Genomic DNA, 27,891 nt, shown 5'->3' with positions numbered 1-27,891 from the left:
ATGGGTTTACTATGTGCTAACACTTAGATGTGCCTTTGTGACTGCGACAATGAGCAGGGTTGGGTTGGGCGTACAATGTACTGGTGTGGCACACTGGGTTTCAAGATACAAGCACTGATCGCTAGAGGGAACCGACACCGACATGGAGGGTGGAAGGACTGTGGCTGATTGGTCAGTGTGATGATATGATATGATAGGTTATTTATAACGTGCTTAATACCCAGAGGCGTCTAACCGCGGACCCGGGGATCGAACCTGTGGTGCTCCGTGTCGTCTTGCTTCCAAGGCGAGCACGCGACCCCTGAGCTATCCTCCCGAGACCCGGAAAACATATTGATAGCCTACAGATGCGTACTTACAGTGACAAAGAAGCCCACTTTGGGGATCAAGCACTGATAGGTGGCAATCACACATCTTATTTGCCGATCAAGCACGCGTATTGCTGTATTTTAAATCCTTACAATTGTCATTGATGCATTTGGCCTAATGTGGCGCCATTTGCCATTCATTTTTCCAAAGAACACCAGCATCCTCTACAACATTTTGTTTAAATCTCTGTTAGTTTGGAGCAACATTCTGATATAATGTGATTTAAAATGCACTTTTCTTTTTACACATTGCCCAAAAGATATCCTTGGTGAAGGTTGCTTTAAAGCATTACTTTCCTAAAAATACCTTGAAATCTAGTTAATTTTTGTTAACAATGCTACTGCCTTAATAAGCCCAAAAAGATATTACTTCCAAACAAACGATACCAGTCTTTCTGTCAAAAAATGTACCATGTCCTGCTCTTATTTTCCACAAACACATGCACATGAGGAAGCCTAGCTCACAGGTAAAGTTACCCTTTAATAAATGATTGTTCAGACATATTTTCCTGCCTTACTGTGCTTTCAAAAACATATTTTCCAGAAAGGTGGCCAAGACTGGTTGCCACAGACCCCAGAAACCTTTTTCTAAAACTGCATTTACACCCTGACCAGTTTTCACCAAGTGTTCATATCCAGGGCGGCCTAAACTCATCCCTTTGCTTCTAGTGTTTCCCAACATTTCTTTTGGCAAGAACCAGAAAAGGGACCCCCACACATGGTTTTGAAGGACACTCACAAAAGCTCCAGGCAGGCCTGTCCTGGTGGCATTGATTAGAACTGAGAATGGCAATGGTGACACTGTGGCCCAGATTCATGGAATTTCTTGCACGGTGCAGAGTTACCTTTCACTGGTGCAAAGTGACTTGCACTGCCAACGAACACCCTGATTCATGCAACAATGCAAAGTGTATTTTTTACACTTTAAATTGCAAAACTTCCACCCTGATTTATGGAGTAGTGCACAGTGTAGTTTTGCAGTGCAAAGTGACTTTGCATGGCAAAAAGACATTTTGCACTGTTCCATGATCATGCGACAAATTCCATGAATTAGGCTGAATAAGAAAACAAAGGCCCCGACTCATGGAACTTTTTGCACGGTTCAAAGCGACTTTGTACTGCCGACACAAACCTTGATTCATGGAACTGTGCAAAGTATATTTTTGCAGTGTAAAGTCTGTGCCAAGTCATTTTGTACTGCAAAAAGGACTATACACTGACTTTGCACTGACTTTGAACTGCAAAAATACACTTTGCACTGTTATGTCGGCAGTGCAAAGTCACTTTCAACCGTGCAAAAAAAGTCCATGAATCATAGGCATTTAACTGTTCATCGTGAATCCCACTGAACCTGGGACACCTTCATAAACTGGTTCTCAAATGTCATGAATTACTTGCGATGAGATTTCATCCGACTGGTGCTCTGCACAAGAAAACTATTTTCAGAATTCACTTCTGGAGGCGCACCTTCAAGATTTCATAGAATGATGGGTCCACGGTGTTCTTTTTGAGGCTGGTCTTCTGCTTACTCTGGGAAGATCTATCAGGAAGCAAGTATGTCTTCACATACCTAGGGAGGGACAGAGAGAGAGACAGAGAGAGTAGAGAGGGAGAGGGAGAGAGAGAGAGAGCAACCTTCAGCACTGTTCAGGTCATTAGATGCTGGCATTAAAGCAATGCTTTCCATTTCAAAACTGTGGCTTCACCTCCAACATTGGACTTAATATACCTTTTTCTGCATGTGGGACTTGCCTTGCTCTAACACAGATACTTTAAAACGTCATCATTACATATCACTCCAAAGAGCAACTCTTCCAAACTGTGCCACACCCAATGGACCACATGGCATTCCAGGCACCCCTGGAAAAACATATTTTCCAGAAAGGTGGCCAAGACTGGTTGCCACAGACCCCAGTCATCCCATCGCCAACTGTTAAACCTCTGTATGACACTGATGTGGGACTTCTATGGTGTAAGGTACATCATTGCACCACTGTTGGTGTATTTTTAACACTCATGTGGGTCTCTGCATATGTGTGACTGAAGCAAACTAACTAAGCCGATTGGCTGGATGAAATAAATATTATTGCAAAAGACTATGCAAGAGGACAACAGCTGAAGAGTCAGGAAGCCATATCAATTTAATTTCAGGCTTCTTTAGATTCAGTGTTGTAACTCCACTGTACACTCTTAAGTCAAACGCAGCATTAGCACTCAGGGAATGTTAGGGAAGCCAATGGATGTATATTACAGGACCTGCGGTACTTATGGTTAAGTTTCTCAACTCATAGATAGAGCACTTTTTGTGTGGCTTATAACTTTGCCCCCTCCCCCGTGGACAAATCCTCACCTCCTCAAATCCTCACAACCTCAACTCCAATCTAACTAAACAAGTGAACATGACTGCCTCAGCCACCGCATACACAGGCAAGCTGATCAGGGCATGCAAACTTTTATCATCATCCTACAGCTGCCTTACACTAGCCAGAGCACTTATATAGTCCAAACTGGATTACTGTAATAGTCTCTACCTAGGCACCAATATGTCCATACTCAACAAACTGCAGATATTGCAGATGAATGTGCTGAGAGGCCCCTTAAACATACCCAGAAGAGAGCGTATCTCAGCAACCAGAAAACTCTGCAAATGGATCTCCATACAAGAAAAGACGTGAAAACTCTATGCCTTACCTACAAAGTGCTTAATCACCTAGCCCCACCTTACCTCATTAACAAATTCACAATCAGATCCTCCACTCGCATTACGAGATCCTCCAACACTGCCTGCCTATTGGTACCTAAATACGTCTTAAAAAGAGCTGCAGGTACCAGCTTCCCTCATGGTCTCCCGACTATGGAACACACTCCCACCTGACATCAAATCCATCCAAACATTTGTAAAATTCAGGAGTATTGCCATCACCTGGCTACTCAATAAGAATGAACCTACTTCTTGTTCAGCCACGCATCCCCCGGACTAACACTACCCGTGCATGTACGCTTGCATATTCTCCCCGTTCTGGACTGAATTCATGATTGCATTATGTGTATTACTGTATTCTTGCCTTATACCTGAGCCCATGTAATACCCGTTCTGGACTGAATTAATGATTGTATTATGTGTATTACTGTATTCTTGCCTTATACCTGTGCCCATGTAATATGCGTTGGAACTGTAACATGTAACCGTCTTCTTACTCACTAGCGCCCAGGTACCCCTGGGTCACGTGTGCTATACAAGTAAATAACCAAACAAACAAAAACCACAACGTCCCTATAACAAAGAAATTTCACGCAATATATATATATGGTGTGACGACCCAGCGCTCCAAGAGCGTGAACCGTGTTACCTTTTTTTATTCCTTATGTGCCCTGCATATGCTGTGTTTTGTCTTTGCCAATAAAAACGTTCCTAGCGATTTTTGCTCGATTGTTTTTTTTGCTTAGTATGCAATTTCCCTGACCCGGAGTGCAGTCCCCCTGCCTGTGGCAGGTGTTTTGTTTGTTTGTTTTATATATATATTCAGTGAAAAAACTTTGTCAAAGGGACGTTATGGTTCCAAGTAAAACCGAAAAACCCTTGAAATTCGCCAGTTATGGTAAGCTAAGCAACCATAACTCGCGCCACCACCGTGCACTGCTAAGACTAACACCCAGGACATCAAAGATGACATTACAAATCCTTTTCAATAGATGAAGACCACTAACATCTTATGTCCTCAAAGTGGGAATGCCGGGTGGTAAAAAAACCAAAAAGATTTTCCTTCCTACACCAGGAACGACTGCGGCGTCCCGGTGTAGGAAGGAAAATCTTTTACCAAGATGGCCACCATGGAAAGGGAAGGCGGGGTGTATATAGAACACAACAGGGCATGAGCGGGAGGTGGGGGGGAACAAGGGAGACACATGGGCATGAGCGGGGGGTGAGAGGGAACAGGGTACAAAAGGGGCATGAGCAGGGGGTGGGGGGAAAAGGAAGGAAACACGGGGCATGAGCGGTGGTGGGGGAACACGAGAGAGACACGGGGCATGAGCAGCGGGTAGGGAGGAACATGAGGGAGACACAGGGTATGAGCGGGGGTGGGGAGAAACACGAGGGAGACACGGGGCATGAGCGGGGGGGTACAGGGCACACACGGGACATGAGCGGGGGTGGGGGTAAAGGAGAGAGACAAGGGGCATGAGTGGGGGTGGGGGGAACACGAAGGAGACACGGGGCATGAGCGGGGGGTCGGGGTAACACGAGGGAAACACGGGGCATGAGCGGGGGGTGGGGCCAACAGGAGAGAGACAAGGGGCATGAGCGGGGGGTGGGGAGAACAGGAGACAGACACAGGGCATGAGCGGGGGGGTGGAGAGAACAGGAGACAGACACAGGGCATGAGCGGGGAATAGGGGGAACAGGAGACAGATACGGGGCATAAGCAGGGGTGGGGAGAACAGGAGACAGACACGGGGCATGAGCGGTGGGGTGGGGGGCAACAGGAGACAGACACGGGGCATGAGCGGGGGGTGGGGGCAACAGGAGAGAGACACGGGGCATGAGCACGGAGTGGGGGGTACAGGAGACAGACACGGGGCATGGGTGGGGGCAACAGGAGACAGAGATGGGGCATGAGCGGGGGGTGGGGGGAACAGGAGACAGACACAGGGCACGAGCAGGGGGTGGGGGGAACAGAAGACAGACACGGGGCATGAGCAGCGGGGTGGGGAGCAACAGGAGACAGACACGGGGCATGAGCGGGGGGTGGGGGGTGCAGGAGACAGACACGGGGCATGAGCAAAGATGGGGGGCAACAGGAGAGAGACACGGGGCATGAGCGGGTGGGGGGAACAGGAGACAGACACGGGGCATGAGCAGGGGGGCAACAGGAGAGAGACACGGGGCATGAGCAGGTGGGGGAACAGGAGACAGACACGGGGCATGAGCGGGGGTTGGGGGGAAAAGGAAGGAAACACGGGGCATGAGCGGTGGTGGGGGAACACGAGAGAGACACGGGGCATGAGCAGCGGGTGGGGAGGAACATGAGGGAGACACAGGGTATGAGCCGGGTGGGGAGGAACACGAGGGAGACACGGGGCATGAGCGGGGGGGTACAGGGCACACACGGGACATGAGCGGGGGTGGGGGGAAAGGAGAGAGACAAGGGGCATGAGCGGGGGTGGGGGGAACACGAAGGAGACACGGGGCATGAGCGGGAGGTGGGGGGTAACACGAGGGAAACACGAGGGAAACACGGGGCATGAGCGGGGGTGGGGCCAACAGGAGAGAGACACGGGGCATGAGCGGGGGGTGGGGAGAACAGGAGACAGACACGGGGCATGAGCGGGGGGGTGGAGAAAACAGGAGACAGACACAGGGCATGAGCGGGGGATGGGGGGAACAGGAGACAGATACGGGGCATGAGCAGGGGTGGGGAGAACAGGAGACAGACACGGGGCATGAGCGGTGGGGTGGGGGGCAACAGGAGACAGACACGGGGCATGAGCGGGGGGTGGGGGCAACAGGAGAGAGACACGGGGCATGATTGCGGAGTGGGGGGTACAAGAGACAGACACGGGGCATGGGTGGGGGCAACAGGAGACAGAGATGGGGCATGAGCGGGGGGTGGGGGAACAGGAGACAGACACGGGGCATGAGCAGGGGGTGGGGGGAACAGAAGACAGACACGGGGCATGAGCAGGGGGTTGGGGAGCAACAGGAGACAGACACGGGGCATGAGCGGGGGTAGGGGTGCAGGAGACAGACACGGGGCATTAGCAAGGATGGGGGGCAACAGGAGAGAGACACAGGGTATGAGCGGGGGGGTGGAGGGGGTACAACAGACAGACACGGGGCATGAGCAGGGGGTGGGGGGCAACAGGAGAGAGACACGGGGCATGAGCGGGTGGGGGGAACAGGAGACAGACACGGGGCATGAGCGGGGGGGCAACAGGAGAGAGACACGGGGCATGAGCAGGTGGGGGAACAGGAGACAGACACGGGGCATGAGCAAGGGGTGGGGGGAAAAGGAAGGAAACACGGGGCATGAGCGGTGGTGGGGGAACACGAGAGAGACACGGGGCATGAGCAGCGGGTGGGGAGGAACATGAGGGAGACACAGGGTATGAGCGGGGGGTGGGGAGGAACACGAGGGAGACACGGGGCATGAGCGGGGGGGTACAGGGCACACACGGGACATGAGCGGGGGTGGGGGGTAAGGAGAGAGACAAGTGGCATGAGCGGGGGTGGGGGGAACATGAGGGAGACACGGGGCATGAGCGGGGGGGTGGGGGGTAACACGGGGCATGAGCGGGGGTGGGGGGAACACGAGGGAGACACGGGGCATGAGCGGGGGGTGGGGGCAACAGGAGACAGACACGGGGCATGAGCGGGGGGTGGGGCCAACAGGAGAGAGACACGGGGCATGAATGGGGGGTGGGGAGAACAGAAGACAGACACGGGGCATGAGCGGGGGGGTGGGGAGAACAGGAGATAGACACGGGGCATGAGCGGGGGATGAGGGAACAGGAGACAGATACGGGGCATGAGCGGGGGTGGGGAGAACAGGGGACAGACACGGGGCATGAGCGGGGGGGTGGGGGGCAACAGGAGACAGACACGGGGCATGAGCAGGGGGGTGGGGGCAACAGGAGAGAGACACGGGGCATGAGCGCAGAGTGGGGGTACAGGAGACAGACACGGGGCATGGGTGGGGGGTGGGGGGAACAGGAGACAGACACGGGGCATGAGCGGGGGTGGGGGGAACAGAAGACAGACACGGGGCATGAGCGGGGGTGGGGGGAAACAGGAGAGAGACACGGGGTGTGAGCAGGGGGTAGGGGTTTGCAGGAGACAGACACGGGGCATGAGCAGGGGGTGGGGGGCAACAGGAGAGAGACACGGGGTATGAGCGGGGGAGTGGAGGGGATACAGGAGACAGACACAGGGCATGAGCGGGGGGTGGGGGGCAACAGGAGAGAAACACGGGGCATGAGCGGGTGGGGGGAACAGGAGACAGACACGGGGCATGAGCGGGGGGGCAACAGGAGAGAGACACGGGGCATGAGTGGGTGGGGGGAACAGGAGACAGACAAGAGGCATGAGCGGGGGGTGGGGGGTACAGGAGACAGACACAGGGCATGAGCGGGGGTGGGGGGCAACAGGAGAGAGACACACGGCATGAGCGGGGGTGGGGGGAACAGGAGACAGACACGGGGCATGAGCGGGGGGTGGGGGGAACAACAGAGACAGACACGGGGCATGAGCGGGGGGTGGGGGGAACAGGACACAGACACGGGGCATGAGCGGGGGGTGGGGAGAACAGGAGACAGACACGGGGCATGAGCAGGGAGTGGGGGGCAACAGGAGACAGACATGGGGCATGAGCGGGGGGTGGGGGGCAACAGGAGACAGACACGGGGCATGAGCGGGGGCTTGGGGGAACAGGAGACAGACACGGAGCATGAGCGGGGGGTGGGGAGAACAGGAGACAGACACGGGGCATGAGCAGGGGGTGGGGGGCAACAGGAGACAGACACGGGGCATGAGCGGGGAGTGGGGGGCAACATGAGAGACACGGGGGATGAGCGGGAGGTGGGGGGAACAGGAGACAGACACGGGGCATGAGCGAGGGTGGGGGGAACAGGAGACAGACACGGGGCATGAGCGGGGGGTGGGGGGAACAACAGACACGGGGCATGAGCGGCGGGTGGGGAGAACAGACATGGGGCATGAGCGGGGGGTGGGAGAAACAGGAGACAGACACGGGGCATGAGCAGGGAGTGGGGGGCAACAGGAGACAGACATGGGGCATGAGCGGGGGGTGGGGGGTAACAGGAGACAGACACGGGGCATGAGCGGGGGCTTGGGGGAACAGGAGACAGACACGGAGCATGAGCGGGGGGTGGGGAGAACAGGAGACAGACACGGGGCATGAGCAGGGGGTGGGGGGCAACAGGAGACAGACACGGGGCATGAGCGGGGAGTGGGGGGCAACATGAGAGACACGGGGGATGAGCGGGAGGTGGGGGGAACAGGAGACAGACACGGGGCATGAGCGAGGGTGGGGGGAACAGGAGACAGACACGGGGCACGAGCGGGGGGTGGGGGGAACAACAGACACGGGGCATGAGCGGCGGGTGGGGAGAACAGACACGGGGCATGAGCGGGGGGTGGGAGAAACAGGAGACAGACACGGGGCATGAGCAGGGGGTGGGGGGCAACAAGAGAGAGACACAGGGCATGAGCGGGTGGGGGGAACAGGAGACAGACACAGGGCATGAGCGGGTGGGGGAACAGGAGACAGACACGGGGCATGAGCGAGGAGGGTGGGGGGCAACAGGAGATAGACACGGGGCATGAGCGGGGGGTGTGGGGAACAGGACACAGACACGGGGCATGAGCGGGGGGTGGGGAGAACAGGAGACAGACACGGGGCATGAGAGGGGGGCGTAGGGGGCAACAGGAGACAGATACGGCACATGAGGGGAACAGGAGACAGATACGGGGCATGAGCGGGGGGTGGGGAGAACAGGAGACAGACACGGGGCATGAGCGGGGGAACAGAAGACAGACACGGGGCATGAGCGGGGGGCAGGGGGAAGGTGAGAGAGACACACGGGGCATGAGCGGGGGTGGGGGGAGGGAGAGAGACACATGGGACATGAGCGGGGGGTGGGCGGGAGGGAGAGAGACACACGGGGCATGAGCGGGGGGTGGGTGGGAGGGAGAGAGACACACGGGGCATGAGCGGGAGGGAGATAGACACACGGGGCATGAGTGGGGGGTGGGCGGGAGGGAGAAAGACACACGGGGCATGAGCGGGGGGTGGGCAGGAGGGAGAGAGACACACGGGGGCATGAGCAGGGGGTGGGCGGGAGGGAGAGAGACACACAGGGCATGAGCGGGAAGGAGAGAGACACACGGGGCATGAGTGTGGGGTGGGCGGGAGGGAGAGAGATACACGGGGCATGAGCAGGGGGTGGGGGGAGGGAGACAGACACACGGGGTATGAGCGGGGGTGGGGGGAGGGAGAGAGACACACGGGGCATGAGCCGGGGTGAGCGGGAGGGAGCGAGACACACGGGGCATGAGCGGGGGTGGGCGGGAGGGGGAGAGACACACAGGGCATGAGCGGGGGGTGGGCGGGAAGGGGAGAGACACACGGGGCATGAGCGGGGGTGGGCGGGAGGGGAGAGACACACAGGGCAGGAGCGAGGGGTGGGCGGGAGGGGGAGAGACACACGGGGCAGGAGCGGGGGTGGGGTAGGGAGAGAGACACACGAGGCAGGAGCGGGGGTGGGGGGAGGGAGAGAGACACACGGGGCATGAGCGGGGGGTGGGAGAAGGGGACGGACACGGGGCATGAACGGGGGTGGGGGGAGGGAGAGAGACACACGGGGCATGAGCAGGGGTGGGGGGAAGGGGAGAGACACACGGGGCATGAGCGGGGGTGGGCGGGAGGGGGAGAGACACACGGGCATTAGCGGGGGTTGGAGGGGGAAAGACACACGGGGCATGAGCGGGGGTGGGCGGGAGGGGGAGAGACACGGGGCATGAGCGGGGGTGGGGCGGAGGGGGAGAGACACACGGGGCATGAGCGGGGGTGGGGGGAGGGAGAGAGACACATGAGGCATGAGCGGGGGGTGGGGGAAAGGGGAGAGAGACACGGGGCATGAGCGGGGGTGGAGGGGAGGGAGAGAGACACACGGGGCATGAGCGGGGGTGGGGGGGAGGGAGAGAGACACACGGGGAATGAGCGGGGGGTGGGTGGGAGGGAGAGAGACACACGGGGCATGAGCGGGGGGTGGGCAGGAGGGGGAGAGACACACGGGGCATGAGCGGGGGTGGGCCGGAGGTGGAGAGACACACAGGCATTAGCGGGGGTGGGAGGGGGAAAGACACACGGGGCATGAGCGGGGGTGGGCGGGAGGGGGAAAGACACGCGGGGGTGGGCGGGAGGGGGAGAGACACACGGGGCATGAGCGGGGGTGGGGGGGAGGGAGAGAGACACATGAGGCATGAGCGGGGGGTGGGGGGAAGGGGAGAGAGACACGGGGCATGAGCGGGGGTGGAGGGGAGGGAGAGGGACACACGGGGCATGAGCGGGGGTGGGGGGGAGGGAGAGAGACACACGGGGAATGAGCAGGGGGTGGGTGGGAGGGAGAGAGACACACGGGGCATGAGCGGGGGGTGGGCGGGAGGGGGAGAGACACATGGGGCATGAGCGGGGGGTGGGCGGGAGGGGGAGAGACACATGAGTCATGAGCGGGGGGTGGGCGGGAGGGGAGAGACACACGGGGCATGAGCGGGGGTGGGGGGGAGGGAGAGAGACACACAGGGCATGAGCGGGGGTGGGCGGGAGGGGGAGAGACACACAGGGCATGAGCAGGGGTGGGGGGGGAGACACACAGGGCATGAGCGGGGGTGGGGTGGAGGGAGAGAGACACACGGGGCATGAGCGGGGGGTGGGGGAAGGGGAGAGAGACAAACGGGGCATGAGCGGAGGGTGGGCGGGAGGGGGAGAGACACATGGGCATGAGTGGGGGTGGGGGGGAGGTAGAGAGACACACGGGGCATGAGCGGGAGGGAGAGAGACACATGGGGCATGAGTGGGGGGTGGGCGGGAGGGAGAGAGACACACGGGGCATGAGCGGGGGGTGGGGGGAGGGAGACAGACACACGGGGTATGAGCGGGGGGTGGGGGGGAGGGAGAGAGACACATGGGGCATGAGCGGGGGTGGGCAGGAGGGAGAGAGACACACGGGGCATGAGCGGGGGGTGGGCGGGAGGGGGAGAGACACACGGGGCATGAGCGGGGGGTGGGCAAGAGGGGAGAGACACACGGGACAGGAGCGGGGGGTGGGCGGGAGAGGGAGAGACACACGGGGCAGGAGCGGGGGTGGGGGAGGGAGAGAGACACACGAGGCAGGAGCGGGGGAGGGAGAGAGACACACGGGGCATGAGCGGGGGGTGGGGGGAAGGGGAGAGACACACGGGCATTAGCGGTGGTGGGAGGGGGAAAGACACACGGGGCATGAGCGGGGATGGGCGGGAGGGGGAGAGACACACGGGGCATGAGCGGGGGTGGGGGGGGAGGGAGAGAGACACATGAGGCATGAGCGGGGTGTGGGGGGAAGGGGAGAGAGACACGGGGCATGAGCGGGGTGGAGGGGAGGGAGAGAGACACACGGGGCATGAGCAGGGGTGGGGGGGAGGGATGGGAGACACACGGGAAATGAGCGGGGGGTGGGTGGGAGGGAGAGAGACACACGGGGCATGAGCGGGGGCTGGGTGGGAGGGGGAGAGACACACGAGGCATGAGCGGGGGGTGGGCGGGAGGGGGAGAGACACACAGGGCATGAGCGGTGGTGGGGGGGAGGGAGAGAGACACACGGGGCATGAGCGGGGGGTGGGGGGAAGGGGAGAAAGACACACGGGGCATGAGCGGGGGGTGGGCGGGAGGGGGAGAGACACACGGGGCATGAGCGGGTGTGGGGGGAGGGAGACACACTGGGCATGAGCGGGGGTGGGAGGGCGGGAGAGAGACACACGGGGCATGAGCGGGGTTTGGGGGGAAGGGGAGAGAGACACGGGGCATGAGAGGGGGTGGAGGGGAGGGAGAGAGACACACGGGGCATGAGCGGGGGTGGGGGGGAGACACATGGGGCATGAGCGGGGGTGGGGGGGAGAGAGACACACGGGGCATGAGCGAGGGGTGGGGGGAAGGGGAGAGAGACACACGGGGCATGAGCGGGGTGTGGGCGGGAGGGGGAGAGACACACGGGGCATAAGCGGGGGTGGGGGGAAGGGAGAGAGACACACGGGGCATGAGCGGGGGTGGGGGGGAGGGAGAGAGACACACGGAGCATGAGCGAGGGGTGGGGGGAAGGGGAGAGAGACACACGGGGCATGAGCGGGGGCGGGGGGAGGGAGAGAGACACACGGAGCATGAGCGGGGGTGGGGGGGAGCTAGAGAGACACACGGGGCATGAGTGGGGGTGGGGGGGGGGGAGAGAGACACACGGGGCATGAGCGGGGGGTGGGGAGGGAGAGAGACACACGGGGCAAGAGCGGGGGGTGGAGGGAGGGAGAGAGACACGCGGCGTTCGCGTGCAGGCGGCAGATCCCGTTCCTCGGCCCTCCGCTGGCCACCGTGTGCCGATGGCGTGAGCGGGGTGTTGGTGCTGGAGGAACAGGGGAGACACGGAGCATGAGTGGGGGTAGGGGGGACAAGAAGGACACACGGGGCATGAGCGGGGGTGGGAGGAACAGGAGACAGACACAAGACTTACTGTGCAGGCGGCGAGGAACAAAGATGGAGGGCTTCTCTGAAGCCAAACGCACTGCACGCTTTCACCGCATCCAATGAGAGAGCACACGGGGCATGAGCGGGGGTGGGCGGGAGGGGGAAAGACACACGGGGCATGAGCGGGGGTGGGCGGGAGGGGGAGAGACACACGGGGCATGAGCGGGGGTGGGGGGAGGGAGAGAGACACATGAGGCATGAGCGGGGGGTGGGGGGAAGGGGAGAGAGACACGGGGCATGAGCGGGGGTGGAGGGGAGGGAGAGAGACACACGGGGCATGAGCCGGGGGGAGGGAGAGAGACACACGGGGCATGGGCGGGGGTGGGGGGGAGGGAGAGAGACACACGGGGCATGAGCGGGGGGTGGGGGGAAGGGGAGAGACACACGGGGCATGAGCGGGGGGTGGGCGGGAGGGGGAGAGACACACGGGGCATAAGCGGGGGTGGGGGGAAGGGAGAGAGACACACGGGGCATGAGCGGGGGTGGGGGGGAGGGAGAGAGACACACGGAGCATGAGCGAGGGGTGGGGGGAAGGGGAGAGAGACACACGGGGCATGAGCGGGGGCGGGGGGAGGGAGAGAGAGACACGGAGCATGAGCGGGGGTGGGGGGGAGCTAGAGAGACACACGGGGCATGAGTGGGGGTGGGGGGGAGGGAGAGAGACACACAGGGCATGAGCGGGGGGTGGAGAGGGAGAGAGACACACGGGGCATGAGCGGGGGGTGGAGGGAGGGAGAGAGACACGCGGCGTTCGCGTGCAGGCGGCAGATCCCGTTCCTCGGCCCTCCGCTGGCCACCGTGTGCCGATGGCGTGAGCGGGGTGCTGGTGCTGGAGGAACAGGGGAGACACGGAGCATGAGTGGGGGTAGGGGGGACAAGAAGGACACACGGGGCATGAGCGGGGGTGGGAGGAACAGGAGACAGACACAAGACTTACTGTGCAGGCGGCGAGGAACAAAGATGGAGGGCTTCTCTGAAGCCAAACACACTGCACGCTTTCACCGCATCCAATGAGAGAGCACACGGGGCATGAGCGGGGGTGGGCGGGAGGGGGAAAGACACACGGGGCATGAGCGGGGGTGGGCGGGAGGGGGAGAGACACACGGGGCATGAGCGGGGGTGGGGGGGAGGGAGAGAGACACATGAGGCATGAGCGGGGGGTGGGGGGAAGGGGAGAGAGACACGGGGCATGAGCGGGGGTGGAGGGGAGGGAGAGAGACACACGGGGCATGAGCGGGGGGGAGGGAGAGAGACACACGGGGAATGAGCGGGGGGTGGGTGGGAGGGAGAGAGACACACGGGGCATGAGCGGAGGGGTGGGCGGGAGGGGGAGAGACACACGGGGCATGAGCGGGGGGTGGGCGGGAGGGGGAGAGACACACGAGTCATTAGCGGGGGGTGGGCGGGAGGGGGAGAGACACACGGGGCATGAGCGGGGGTGGGGGGGAGGGAGAGAGACACACGGGGCATGAGCGGGGGGTGGGGGGAAGGGGAGAGAGACACACAGGGCATGAGCGGGGGGTGGGCGGGAGGGGGAGAGACACACAGGGCATGAGCGGGGGTGGGGGGGAGGGAGACACACAGGGCATGAGCGGGGGTGAGGGGGAGGGAGAGAGACACACGGGGCATGAGCGGGGGTTGGGGGAAGGGGAGAGAGACACGGGGCATGAGCGGTGGTGGAGGGGAGGGAGAGAGACACACGGGGCATGAGCGGGGGTGGGGGGGAGAGACAAATGGGGCATGAGCGGGGGTGGGGGGAGGGGAGAGAGACACACGGGGCATGAGCGGGGGGTGGGGGGAAGGGGAGAGAGACACACGGGGCATGAGCGGAGGGTGGGCGGGAGGGGGAGAGACACACGGGCATGAGTGGGGGTGGGGGGGAGGTAGAGATACACACGGGGCATGAGCTGGAGGGAGAGAGACACATGGGGCATGAGTGGGAGGTGGGCGGGAGGGAGAGAGACACACGGGGCATGAGCGGGGGTTGGGGGGAGGGAGACAGACACACGGGGTATGAGCAGGGGGTGGGGGGAGGGAGAGAGATACATGGGGCATGAGCGGGGGTGGGCGGGAGGCAGAGAGACACACGGGGCATGAGCGGGGGGTGGGCGGGAGGGGGAGAGACACACGGGGCATGAGCGGGGGGCGGGCGGGAAGGGGAGAGACACACGGGGCATGAGCGGGGGCGGGAGGGGAGAGACACACGGGGCAGAAGCGGGGGGTGGGCCGGAGAGGGAGAGACACACGGGGCAGGAACGGGGATGGGGGGAGGGAGAGAGACACACGAGGCAGGAGCGGGGGAGGGAGAGAGACACACGGGGCATGAGCGGGGGGTGGGGGGAAGGGGAGAGACACACGGGGCATGAGCGGGGGTGGGCGGGAGGGGGAGAGGCACACGGGCATTAGCGGGGGTGGGAGGGGGAAAGACACACGGGGCATGAGCGGGGGTGGGCGGGAGGGGGAGAGACACACGGGGCATGAGCGGGGGTGGGGGGAGGGAGAGAGACACATGAGGCATGAGCGGGGGGTGGGGGGAAGGGGAGAGAGACACGCGGCATGAGCGGGGTGGAGGGGAGGGAGGGAGACACACGGGGAATGAGCGGGGGGTGGGTGGGAGGGAGAGAGACACACGGGGCATGAGCGGGGGCTGGGTGGGAGGGGGAGAGACACACGAGGCATGAGCGGGGGGTGGGCGGGAAGGGGAGAGACACACAGGGCATGAGCGGTGGTGGGGGGGAGGGAGAGAGACACACGGGGCATGAGCGGGGGGTGGGGGGAAGGGGAGAGAGACACACGGGGCATGAGCGGGGGGTGGGCGGGAGGGGGAGAGACACACGGGGCATGAGCGGGGGTGGGGGGAGGGAGACACACTGGGCATGAGCGGGGGTGGGAGGGAGAGAGACACACGGGGCATAAGCGGGGTTTGGGGGGAAGGGGAGAGAGACACGGGGCATGAGAGGGGGTGGAGGGGAGGGAGAGAGACACACGGGGCATGAGCGGGGGTGGGGGGGAGAGACACATGGGGCATGAGCGGGGGTGGGGGGGAGGGAGAGAGACACACGGGGCATGAGCGGGGGGTGGGGGGAAGGGGAGAGAGACACACGGGGCATGAGCTGGGGGTGGGCGGGAGGGGGAGAGACACACGGGGCATAAGCGGGGGTGGGGGGAAGAGAGAGAGACACACGGGGCATGAGCGGGGGTGGGAGGGAGGGAGAGAGACACACGGAGCATGAGCGAGGGGTGGGGGAAGGGGAGAGAGACACACGGGGCATGAGCGGGGGGTGGAGGGAGGGAGAGAGACACACGGAGCATGAGCGGGGGTGGGGGGGAGGGAGAGAGACACACGGGGCATGAGTGGTGGTGGGGAGGAGGGAGAGAGACACACGGGGCATGAGCGGGGGGTGGGGAGGGAGAGAGACACACGGGGCATGAGCGGGGGGTGGAGGGAGGGAGAGAGACACAGGGCGTTCGTGTGCAGGCGGCAGATCCCGTTCCTCGGCCCTCCGCTGGCCACCGTGTGCCGATGGCGTGAGCGGGGTGCTGGAGGAACAGGGGAGACACGGAGCATGAGTGGGGGTAGGGGGGACAAGAAGGACACACGGGGCATGAGCGGGGGTGGGAGGAACAGGAGACAGACACAAGACTTACTGTGCAGGTGGCGAGGAACAAAGATGGAGGGCTTCTCTGAAGCCAGACGGACTGCACGCTTTCACCGCATCCAATGAGAGAGCACGTCAGATGTCCACGAACATCACGCAAGCTGCTTGCCCAATCACTGTCCTGTCCGCCGAGCGAACAGGGACGTGTGTCCGCGAAGCGAACACAGATATCACTAATTTTTTTCACTTACATTTTTGTAATATTTTTTAAAACTACTCGACAGATTTACACCAAATAAAGCAAAGCACGCTTTCGGTACCAAGCCGCAGCTCCTGCCACAAATTTGGTGTAAATCCGTCCAGCGGTTTTGGTTGTAGGCGTGAGCAAAGTTTTCTCCCATTATGTGTATGGGAAAAAAAACGTTTTGGGACTCCCCCTATAACTTTGCCCCCCCTGGACGAATCCTCACCAAACTTTGCAAAAAACTTCAGAGTGACCCAAATACTTTTTTTGCGAAGTTTGGTGAGGATTCGTCCAGGGAGAGCGAAGTTATAACCCGTCCAAAAAGTGCTCTTCCTATGGAAACACCAACTTAACCATAACTACATGGCCACTACCGTGGCCATGTGATATATATATATATATATATGTATATATATATATATATATACCTGTGTGGTCTCTTGGCACTCTGGCGGGACTGTAAAGCAAGAGGGGAGGCAGGTAAATTAGTAGGAATGAGCAGGAAAAAAGAGCTGTGATGTGATGTTGCCAGCTTCAGTTCGGTAATACTGTTCACCGAGTGTAGGTGTGTTTTTCGGTTGGTAGCTGTCATGTGGTGTTGGGCGAGGCTATGTGTGGTTTGTTTCGTTGTTGTGGTGTTGGGAAATGCGTGCACTTTCTTGTGCTGCAGTGGTATGGTTGTGTTTATTTCAGAGTTTGAGAAGGTGTATGCCAAAGGGTGAGTTTTTATTAGGGCTATTTAGTGGCAGTACCTTTTCTACCCCTGCTGTTCTGAATAACTGCGGCCCATATCCCTTCCCCTGTCGTACATTCTGGTGTGTAGCAATTTACCACCCCCACAGGTTCCTCCAGGGGTGATGTGTTTCCTGTGCCCTGCGGGCCGTCCATGCAACATATGGCCCATTAGCACAAATCGGCCAAATGCAAGATTTGGAACACTGAACCAAGGGGCTAAATGTGAGGTACAGCTCACTAACACAGAAGGGCTAAATGCATCCAAAAAGAGTTGGTAAGAGAACCCAAAGGAGGAGATTAGAGCCCCAAGACCAGAGATGTAGAGTGTAAAGAGGAACGGACCCAAGACAGAGCCTTGTGGAACATCAACAGTTAGAGAAGTGACAGAATGCCATCTGTGAGGTATACTCCTCTAAGTTTTTGGAATTTGTAAGAACAAATGGAAGGTGGGTTGCCCGATGGCCTCAGGTAGAGGGGGTCAAGAAGGCAAAGATGAGGCTGGATTGGAGATAGCGCCTTTCCCAAGTGATACAGTTGCAAATATTCCGGACAAACGGTTCTTGCTTTTAAGTTGTCTTTTTTTACTATTATAGTTGTGTGTTTTAGGGTCTGACTCTGGCCAGAAACTGCCTGATCACATCAGCAGGTATTTCTCACATAAAGCCATTTTGTGGGGCTCACTCACTCCCACCCGCTAGTCTTGGTCATCTTGTATCAACTCTCCCTTTACCCACAGTGAAAATTGCCTTTGCACAGCTTGAAAAATGTGAATGTACACGGCATATCCCTGAGCAAAAGCCTGAGAGAAGATTCACAATTAATCATGCCCTAAGAATAAAAGATATGTACCTTTTATTCAACATATACACATTTGCGGGAGGGGGCCTGTGGTACCACAACTTAGATGGCAGCCTAGTCAGCGATCTTGGGCACAACTTTCACTAGATTTGTTCTACACTGCGTGAAAACCCCTGCACTGAGCAGCTTACCCACCACCTCTGCTGGCTAGAGGCACCCCAGCACAGCATTGAGAGGTTCCAACAGCAGAACACACTGTAATATCATTGGATCCCTCTGCCTGGGGTTTCTTCTGCTCCCACTGCTGCAGTGACCAACACCCACCTCTCATGACTGTCCACCAACCGTGAATTAACCTGTACCCATGAATGGGCTAGAAGGACAGTTCTTTAGGAGTTTTGCCTTCTCCCCTACAGAGCGGTGCAGCAGAGAGCTCAACAGGATCTTTTGTCCATGTGGGACCTTGGAAGTGCTTTGCATTGGGGCTTGTTCTCTGAGTCTATGCGATCAGGCAAACTCATCATTACAGCAGTGCGATAATGTGAACAAATGAGCTGACTGGGACATCAAACCATTGTCCACAGCTCACAAAGATGAAGTACAGCTCTTTAACAAGGGGCAACAGGGCCTCGCACAGTGTTCTGTGGAGGGCGCTCAGTTACCACCTCACCCCTTTGACATTATTGGACCACGCCATTTGCCTACTAGTACTATGTCAGTCCTCACTCATTGGTTAACCTCACTGTGTTGCATCACTAGTTTCCAATTTCTCTCTTTCCTCCCTTCACCTTTCCCATGTCAAATGAATTTTCACAGATTGAAGAGAATCATAAGCAATGGAAAAACAGCTGCGTACAATAAACTCGGATCATGACCGTTATGTATCTGTATAGCTCTGTAAAGCGCTCCGTTGCTTCTTGAAGCTAGGTCAGTGCTCATAAAATAAAATAATAATAATAATAACAATGACAGGTGAGAAAATCAAGCAATGTCGGTGATATGGACTCCTGCCAGGCAAACATGTACTTTCTTTTACAGTCATGGGTGTAGGATTTCCAAACCAATAGACAAGAAATGAAATGCACTGAAAATGACCAAACCGGCATCCTCAATTACATGGATGACGTTGAACAAAGGATCTCTGATTTTGGAGACAGGCATAATCTACAGGAGATGGCCCACCACAACTTGCGCCATCTCCGCAACAAGTAGATGACCAGATAGAGGACCTAGAATCCAGTGACTGAAGAAACAACATTTACATTCTAGTGGTTAAGGAAGGTTCTGAAGCAGGCAATTTCAAAAGGATGCTAATCAAACTACTTAATGGCGAGCAACAAATATAGATAAGAGATGCCCCTGAGTCTGACTGTGTTCATCACTCCCTCAGGTCTTGGCCTGACCCTAGTAATCCCCCATGGCCAAGCCTTGGTTATTTATTTGTATCATTCTGTGTGTGAGAATGTTCATCAACTTCCCAAAGTGAAGATACAGATTTGCAGATGTAGTGATAGCATATGGCTTTACCATGAGCAAGCATCAGAAATCTTAGAGAGGAGGAGAAAGTTTCAAGAAGAAACACAAAATATCCAGAAATGAGACATTTGGGAGTTCACCCCGATATCCTTCAAGTTCAAGATTTAAAATTGAAGTCTCAGAAAGAAATTCATGCAATTTTGGAACAGCTGCTCCCAGAAACCGGACCAGATCTCTGAATACACCAGGACAGGAGATGACGTCAGTGGGAAAGGAGCTCTCAGAAGCTCTGTCATCAACTTTGAACATCACTTCCTGAAAGGCATTAGCTACTTTTCTCCAATCATGATTGTGGTCAATATACAGTGGCTCTTCGGGCATCCTTGACGATGTAGGCACACAACACAAACTCCGTGAACTAAGCTCTCTTGGCCATTGCCAGAAGACTCCTGATGTTGTTCCCTTGGCTACAAATAATTAACTTAAGTTAAATGACAACTATCACTGCGCAAAACAAAGAAATCGTATGCATAACAATACACCCCTGATGAATGTCCAAGAAAAAGTAGCTCCAAGACAGACAGGAAAAGCCACTAGAAATCACCGGGTATTGCTACACAATGCTTAGGACTAAGTTTTCTGATGACCTACCCATTGGTTGAAATATTGAAGTATTCCTGAAATACAGGTATATGTTGTTTTGTTCATGTGAGGATTGTGATTTGAATGAGTTTGTCTGACAAATGTGAAGATGTGTGATAGGACAGATTGTTCCTGACAATGACATCATAGGAAAGAATTGAATATTTTTGTTTTACTTCTTTAAAAGGTTTTAAAAAGTTAAAAATGGTTCCGTATCTGAGGTATCCGGAAAAGGATGAGGTTGCAGAATATCACATAATGACATGGCGATTGCAGGCCAGCAAGGCTGTATCAGGCGCCGTGAGGTATCCCACCAGTCTATTTCTGGGTTTTCCCATAGGTGCTTCAGATGATACAGTGGTTCCTAATCAACTCCAGATGGTCCTGTTGCCCTATAGTTGCATCGCGGAGAAAGGTGGCGCCCCTCCTGCCCTTCCTTGTATTAGGGTAGGCCCACAAATGTACTGTGCTGAGCACAGATGGCGGGGAAGAGACATGATAGGGCTGAACAGGGTTCCATGTCGTTTTACCGACATGAAGGACTTCGAAGAAATATACTTTAAAGAAATTCCTTAGAAAAAACTCATTTATTTTTTTATTTTTTATTTGGTGGGTTCCCTCCTCAAGTACCCCTTTCCATATGCTACTACCTCTACCCCAAACCCCTCCCCATCCATTTAAACCCTTTACCCCCACACCTTCTATATATTTCGATGAGTTTGTTTGTTCGAAGGAATTACTGTCTGTAAAACAACGGGATAGGCTGAACAGACAACCGCATGTTTTACATGGCACGCGCAAATACAGGTGGGAAATCTTAGGGATTTAATTATGACTAAACCTTCCTTACAGTCGCCATACATTATTACCATTCTAATAAGAACTATTGCCAATTCAATGCCATACCTCTTATGGATGTGGTTAAGAGGTACTACCATTTTACCAAAATGCTGGACTCCAAAGGGCCACCATTAACTTCCCCTTCCCCTCATTTCAGGCACACCTCAACCGCGAACCCTTGACACAAAAACCTGCAAAACATGAAGAAAACAGGAAGGGCAGCACCAATGGCTTTTCTTTCTTGCAGACTTACGGGTTGCACTTTTTCTTCTTCTCGTCGCCGTAGGCTAGGTTCCTGCAAGCCTTTATGCAGATTTCCAAGTTGCTGGTCTTAAAGTTGAATTTGATTGAGAGCTCAATTTCTCCAGTGACGCTGGCATCTTCGAAGTTGCCTGCATCAGTGCTGGAGATGCTGCACAAACTGTCCTGAACAAGGAGAGGAGAGACAACAAACCATACGTTATACGAGAATATCTGTAGAGCGGATCACTAAAGAGACCCGTCTTCTGTTCGTTAAGATTATAAATACATGCCAGAAGCTTTGAGATCATGCTGCCCGAGGGGTGCCCAGAGGCAAGAAAAAGTTCCCTTGAGTACAAAATTAGCTGCAGAGCAAGCACGTTTCTAAGGAAGGTGCACTTAGGCTGTTTAGGGGGGGAAACATGCCGCCACCTTTTCTTGAACACTGATGGTTGAAAAGTTGGGATGGTTCCAGAAAGTGGTTCAAGAATATTACAAGTGCATCTCTCTCAAGATTGGTGCATTCCTGTTTGGTATGCGAGTATACCTGTCTGGTTAAATGTACAGCTCTCTCGGGATTGATGTCGTCCTGTTTGGTATGTGAGTATAGATGTGTGACTAAATGTATAGCTCTCCCAAGATTGGAGTCTTCATGGTTAGTGTGCGAGTATAGATTTCTGCCCAAATGTACAGCTCTCTCAGGACTGGTGTCTGTATTGTTGGTATGTGAGTTCAGATGTCTGGCTAAATGTGTAACTCTCTGGACTGATATCTTAATCATTGGTATGTGAGTACAGATGTCTGGTTAAATGTACAGCTCTCTCAGGATTGGTGTCCTCATGGCTAGTGTGCGAATATAGCTATCTGGATAAATGCACAGCTCTCTCAGGGATGGTGTCTTCAAGAATGGTATGCAAGTGTAGATGTCTGGTTAAATGTACAGCTCTCTCAGGATTGATGTCGTCCTGTTTGGTATGTGAGTATAGATGTCTGACTAAATGTAAAGATCTCCCAGGATTGGTGTCCTCATTGTTAGTGTACAAGTCCAGACGTCTGGTTAAACGTACCAGTCGCTCGGGGTTGGCGTCTTCATGATTGGTATGCGAGTATAGATGTCTGTCTAAATGTGCAGCTCTTTCAGGATTGGTGTCTTCATGATTGGTATGCGAGTATAGATGTCTGTCTAAATGTGCAGCTCTCTCAGGATTGGTGTCTTCATGATTGGTATGCGAGTTTAGATGTCTGGCTGGATGTGTTCAGCTGGAAAAGGTCATGTCCTTCTCAAGATGGCCTTGGCCATGTTGAAGTTTTAGTTTTTCCATCTCCTCCGGAAAAGACTGAAAGTGCAGGTCACGAAATAGCCAGAAACAAACACGTAATGCAAATTCAGAATGCGTCATTTTCCCTGCCTGCCTGGGTATTCTATGGTGAGAAGAAAGAGAGCCCCAAGGACCCCAGGTATATTGTTTGGCCCAGGTTTTCCGAGCGCCCCACATGCCTCTCTTACCCACCCATGTGTTCCTAGTCATTGCGAACTGTGGAGTGGGTGGAAAGGGGATGCAGATGAGGACAAACACAGCATCACATTGTAGATGGTGTTTATTAACAATTTTTTCCAACTCAGTGGCGGCATCCATTTGAGTTGCATCCTGCTTCCATTACTTCTGCAGGGATCCGATAGGCATGCTCTAGCCGACGGGGTGATGTCTGCGTCAGAGAACCCGCACACTGTAAGGCTTTCTCTCTGCTCACCTTTTGCTCCAATGTATGGCCAGCCATGGTTAGCTGTGCCTGACTTTCACTGCGAGTCACCGGAGAGGAAAACAAGGCAAGGTTCCCCTTCCTTCGTGCAGTCGGGCTCTGGAAATCACATTTACATGAAGCAATACACCTCAGGCCTGTCCGTGATTGGAGGCACACATGGATGGGCCCCGCAGCATATTGCTAAGGTCTCTATCATGTTTTAACAAGCATTGCCAAAGCCACACGTTGGAGGTTTTGCGTAGGCATGGGATAGGCATTTGCCAGGGACTGACAAAATGTTGCTACCTGGCAACCGTAACATGGCAACAGCTGCCGAATGGTGTGAGAACGAACCTGGTACAACTCATTGCGGCCACTATCCCGCAGCATCGTTTGGTGCTGCTGCCTGATTCGAGAGAGCTCTATGAGATCCCAAGAGGGTGTGTTTGGGGCATTGAGGGGATGGCAGTGGGTGGAAATAACCATAGGGCTTAGCATGGCAATGGATGGTCAATGGGTAGGTATAAGGCCATAGGGGGGGGTGGGGGGTGTGTGTGTGTGTGTTTTTTTTGTCATAGTCTCTTGGTATCTACAGCACTAAACAAAACACAGAATTAAAAAAAGAAATGTAAAACTCTGTAGCCACCAACACGGACATGATTATGTGTTTGGTGTACAGTTCTACTTCAAGAATTACCCTCTTCATTTTCACTTGGCATCCGTATTTAGGACATTTAGTTTGGGTGCCAAGACCGGAAATGTGTTGCTCGGAATATGTTGATGCTTGACAAACATTTGGTATGGAAAAATATTTGTTCATACTTAGCTGTTATGATTGATTGCACCTGTGTAAAGGAGATGCTTTCTTCTGAGAAGTTGCGGGTGTGGGCCAGAGGGGCCACGAGCAGACTCCCATCATGGGATATATGTGATGAATAACATGCTACACTTTTTAAGGCCACTGCAAGGCATGATTTAATTACGGTTAACCTCATAAGGTTTTATTAAAAACATGTTTTCCTCTCTCATTTACAATTGTATGTGCAGGTAACAAAGGCTGTGTTTTTTGGCACAGAATAATGTCGACTACCGCGTGCATGGTGGATAGTGCACCGGTTAAGGACTTGCTTCTAGCATGAGGCCAGTCCAGGCAAGGATGTCTACGACCGTCATCCTTACAAGGTCAATACATTGAGTACCATTACATTGGATAGCAATAATAACAGATATCATTTGTGAGGGGCTATAAATGTGAGGCGGACAACATTGTAAAGAGTTTTCAACTTTTTCCATTTTATTAAATAAATAGGTTGGATAAACGCCTCACTATCCCTACCCCGGCGAGGAGTTCCATGCCTAAAAGAGACTAAAGGGAACATGCTAACCAAGGGATATCTGGTTTATGGTCTTTCTATCAAATTGATTGCATCGAGGGATATTTCCATTGAACCTTTTGCAACGAAAATATTTGCATCGAAGGCATTTACTTTTGTTTGTTTTTTTAATGGGTGGGGTCCCCCCAACCTCCTGTTTTTTACCCTTTCAAAGCCACCCCAAGCAAATGAACCCTTTAACCCTCAATGGGTGGGGCCCCCTGGTGGGGTCCCCCCCAACCTCCTGTTTTTTACCCTTTCAAAGCCACCCCAAGAAAATGAACCCTTTACCCCTCAAAAACATGCATTCGATGCATATTTTTTCATTGCAAACCCCTCGATGCTAAATAATTCAATGGAAGGCATTCGATGGATAGACTAGATACCGGGATATCTAACCCTCACAGATATAGAACAATCAAAGCAAAAACGAATTATAAGGCAATTCACTTCAACAACAGTATACAACATAAGACCTGCTTCACAGTGTGATCAATGTCTGTTGTGGGGGTCTGGGTGAACCTCCCTTCCCCAGATCCAAAGAAGGGTTTTCTCCACAGTTCAAAGAAAGACAAGGAAATCCGGTTTTAACACAAAGTTCCAATATCATTCTTGAGGTCGGGTACTTAAAGTCATAAAGTTTTGTTGCTTCAATAAGGTACTTTGAAAAGGTTATAAGCTCTCACTCCTCCTGGAATAAGAAATCTTCACAATTTTGACAAGAAATAGTTTGGTCAGGATGGTTCCCAATTATAAATGCAGAGAGAATTGTAACCTTTCTACAACCAGCTTTCACAATTCTTCAACACATATCGTAAATCAACATTTTGTTTTCTATTAGTACCACTCTGCAGCACTTGCACCTTCTACTACTTAGTTTATCCATTCACCAGGTTTCTTAGGGGCAATTACGTTTTGCCATATGGGTATACTAGCCAGCCCATCTACTTCAACACTACAATAGAAAAGTGCTTCACTGGTAACTTTCAGATTAGAATTGCAACACTTTAATAGTCTTTGTTGGTATTACAATGTTAGCAGCTTTCTGGAAATAGAATATTCACATTGATAAGTACTAGGACCTTTCTACAAACAATGCTCATCTCCCTCTGGATAGGTTTGTCCAGAAGGGCAGCCTGTTTACCACCTTTCTTTCTCCTCTACAACTGTACCAAAATAATAGTCAGGATACAGTCTTCTCCTGCTTCTGCCTTGGCTGTAATAATGTGAGTTCATATCATCCACAATCATAGATGTCCCAGAACGTTAGACACAACCTTGACAACCCTCGGGCTTTTTTAAAATTCCCCTTCTGTGATGGGAAACTTCTGTTAGATGGAGATTGCCTGATCTTTGCTTTCTCTTGGCTTGGATATTGGTGATATGGCTGAGATTCTAATAAGGCCTCCCCACTGGGTTGTTAATGTTTGAAGATGAATGGTGACGTCACAAGGGCCTGGACAGACTCACAAATGAAAGAAACGACAATCAAAAGATGACATACAGAGACGAAACATCATGAATAAGGACATCATGAATTTAGAAGGAGAGACGATGTTAAAATATAAAGAAACTTAAACTGTTAAGCAGGATGAAGCCATTCAACCAGTTAACGCCTGTACATATGCTTGTAACCACAAGAAGCTAAGAAAACAGTGCGGCTTGCTATGCTTAGTAGAAGAATAGAGCAGCAAGCGCCACCTATATATCTACCTCAACAAAGCACACTGCTTAGTAGAAGAATAGAGCAGCAAGCGCCACCTATATATCTACCTCAACAAAGAACACTATATAAGTGCGAGTGCGAAATTGTGCTTCAGGAACAATGGCACAAGGAAGATGGAAGAGAATCAGAACTGCGGATGAATTTTTGAAGCTCCAGGAATGACTCATGGGACTACAGTAATCCTGGATCATTATTGGGCATGTGGATCCAAAGCATACATCAGACTGCCGAAAAACTGGGGAGGCATATGCACAATAGAGAATGTCCACGTTCCAGCACAAGTGATCCCGAAAAATCACCTGAATATGGACAGTTTCCCAAAAACAGATGCTCACCTGAGGAAGAAGAGATCTGTGGAACTGACAACTCGAGTGAAGAGAGAAAGTGATTTCTCTGCCAAATCAGAAGAAGCATTTCATGCAATCCCATATGAACACAGGCTGTTCAGCCTCAACTCATCGGTGTTCACGACAATCCTCATGCCAAGTTGGAGCAAATACTAAATGGTTGCAGATAGCCAGATGGGAGTTACTGCAAACCATCAACTCGACAATAAAAGGATTCAACGCGATCAAGGAAGAGTTAAGAGCCATCCGACTGATGACTCTCCAGAACAGATATGTACTTGACATGATCACAGCTATGGATGGAGGAGTTTGTGCAAAAATTGGAGAATCATGTTGCACATTTATACCTTCTCATGACGAGGAAAATGGAACTTTAACAGAAGCTATAGGCATGCTGACAAACCTGCAGAACCAGATGATCAATGAAACTGACGAAGTTTGTTGATGATGGTTTGGATCACTGTTTTAATGGGTTCTGCAATGGATGGCAGATGCATTCAAGTTCCTAGGAGCCCTGCTGGTAATGATATTACTAGGGTTTTGCGTTATCAAGATATAATCTCGCAATGCCAGAAAACTGCAAAGAAACCCATAGTGATGAAGATCATGATTGATGTCAAACCAGGATGGAAGCCCAGAGATCTAACTGACAATGAAATATGAGACTTTGTGAAGGCCAGCGAGCATGCGCCAGAAGGTACAAAGTTTCTTTACCCCAGGAAACGCATAAATTATGAAGGAAAATTGATCTGTTGCAGCCCAAATGGACAATGTCAGCTAATGACATGGAAAAAAGACAAACATGTAAAGACAGCAGGAAGCCTGAAAGGAGTGATAAAAATATGGACTCCAAAAAGACACTCCTTCAAACCACCATGTACAAACCCAGAAGATGAAGAAGAAATGGATACAGAAGAACCAAGTAAGATGAATCCAAAAGAGGAAGGGGAAGTAGTCAATGAACCAACCAGAGGGGGGAGTGTAGAGGAGGTCCAAAATATAGCCTGCACTCCAGTTGCCCATTGTGAAGTACCAAGAATGTTCACGCCGAGATATGTGATGTATGATGAGCAAATAAACCAGCAGAGAGCCGCATTAGGGCTCAGCCCAGTGCCTATCAGAAGAACAATACCTAGTCAAATACCAATAACCAGACGACCATGGGCAGTAAGGTATCCATTGAGACAACCATACCAGCAAATGACACGAAAGGAAGGTTGCTTAAACACTGTCCCAGAAGAAACTCAAAAGGCCTTAATTGAAGACGAATGGTGATGTCACAAGGGCCCGGACAGACTCACAAATGAAAGAAATGACAATGAAAAGATGACACACAGAGACAAACGTCATGAATAAGGACATCATGAACTTAGAAGGAGAGACAATGTTGAAATATAAAGAAACTTAAACTGTTAAGCAGGATGAAGCTATTCAACCAGCTAGCGCCTGTACATATGCTTGTAACCGCAA

The 27,891-nt window shown here is 54.2% G+C and overlaps 1 protein-coding gene across 3 annotated transcripts in view; it reads right to left on the bottom strand.

The window, feature by feature from the left end:
• SYTL3 (synaptotagmin like 3) overlaps positions 1 to 27,891 on the bottom strand; it is a 778,488-nt gene that overhangs the window by 178,244 nt on the left and 572,353 nt on the right. For all 3 annotated transcript variants that reach the window (XM_069607884.1, XM_069607886.1, XM_069607885.1), the window contains exons 10-11: positions 21,246 to 21,418; positions 1,836 to 1,938 (exon numbers count right to left, since the gene is read on the bottom strand). In XM_069607884.1, the coding sequence (XP_069463985.1) occupies positions 1,836 to 1,938; positions 21,246 to 21,418 (276 nt within the window). The remainder of the gene's footprint in view (positions 1 to 1,835; positions 1,939 to 21,245; positions 21,419 to 27,891) is intronic.

Source organism: Ambystoma mexicanum, chromosome 4q, assembly GCF_040938575.1.
Source record: "Ambystoma mexicanum isolate Mex_15411 chromosome 4q, UKY_AmexF1_1, whole genome shotgun sequence".
NCBI lineage: Eukaryota > Metazoa > Chordata > Amphibia > Caudata > Ambystomatidae > Ambystoma > Ambystoma mexicanum.
This window is presented reverse-complemented; position numbering and strand designations above follow the sequence as displayed.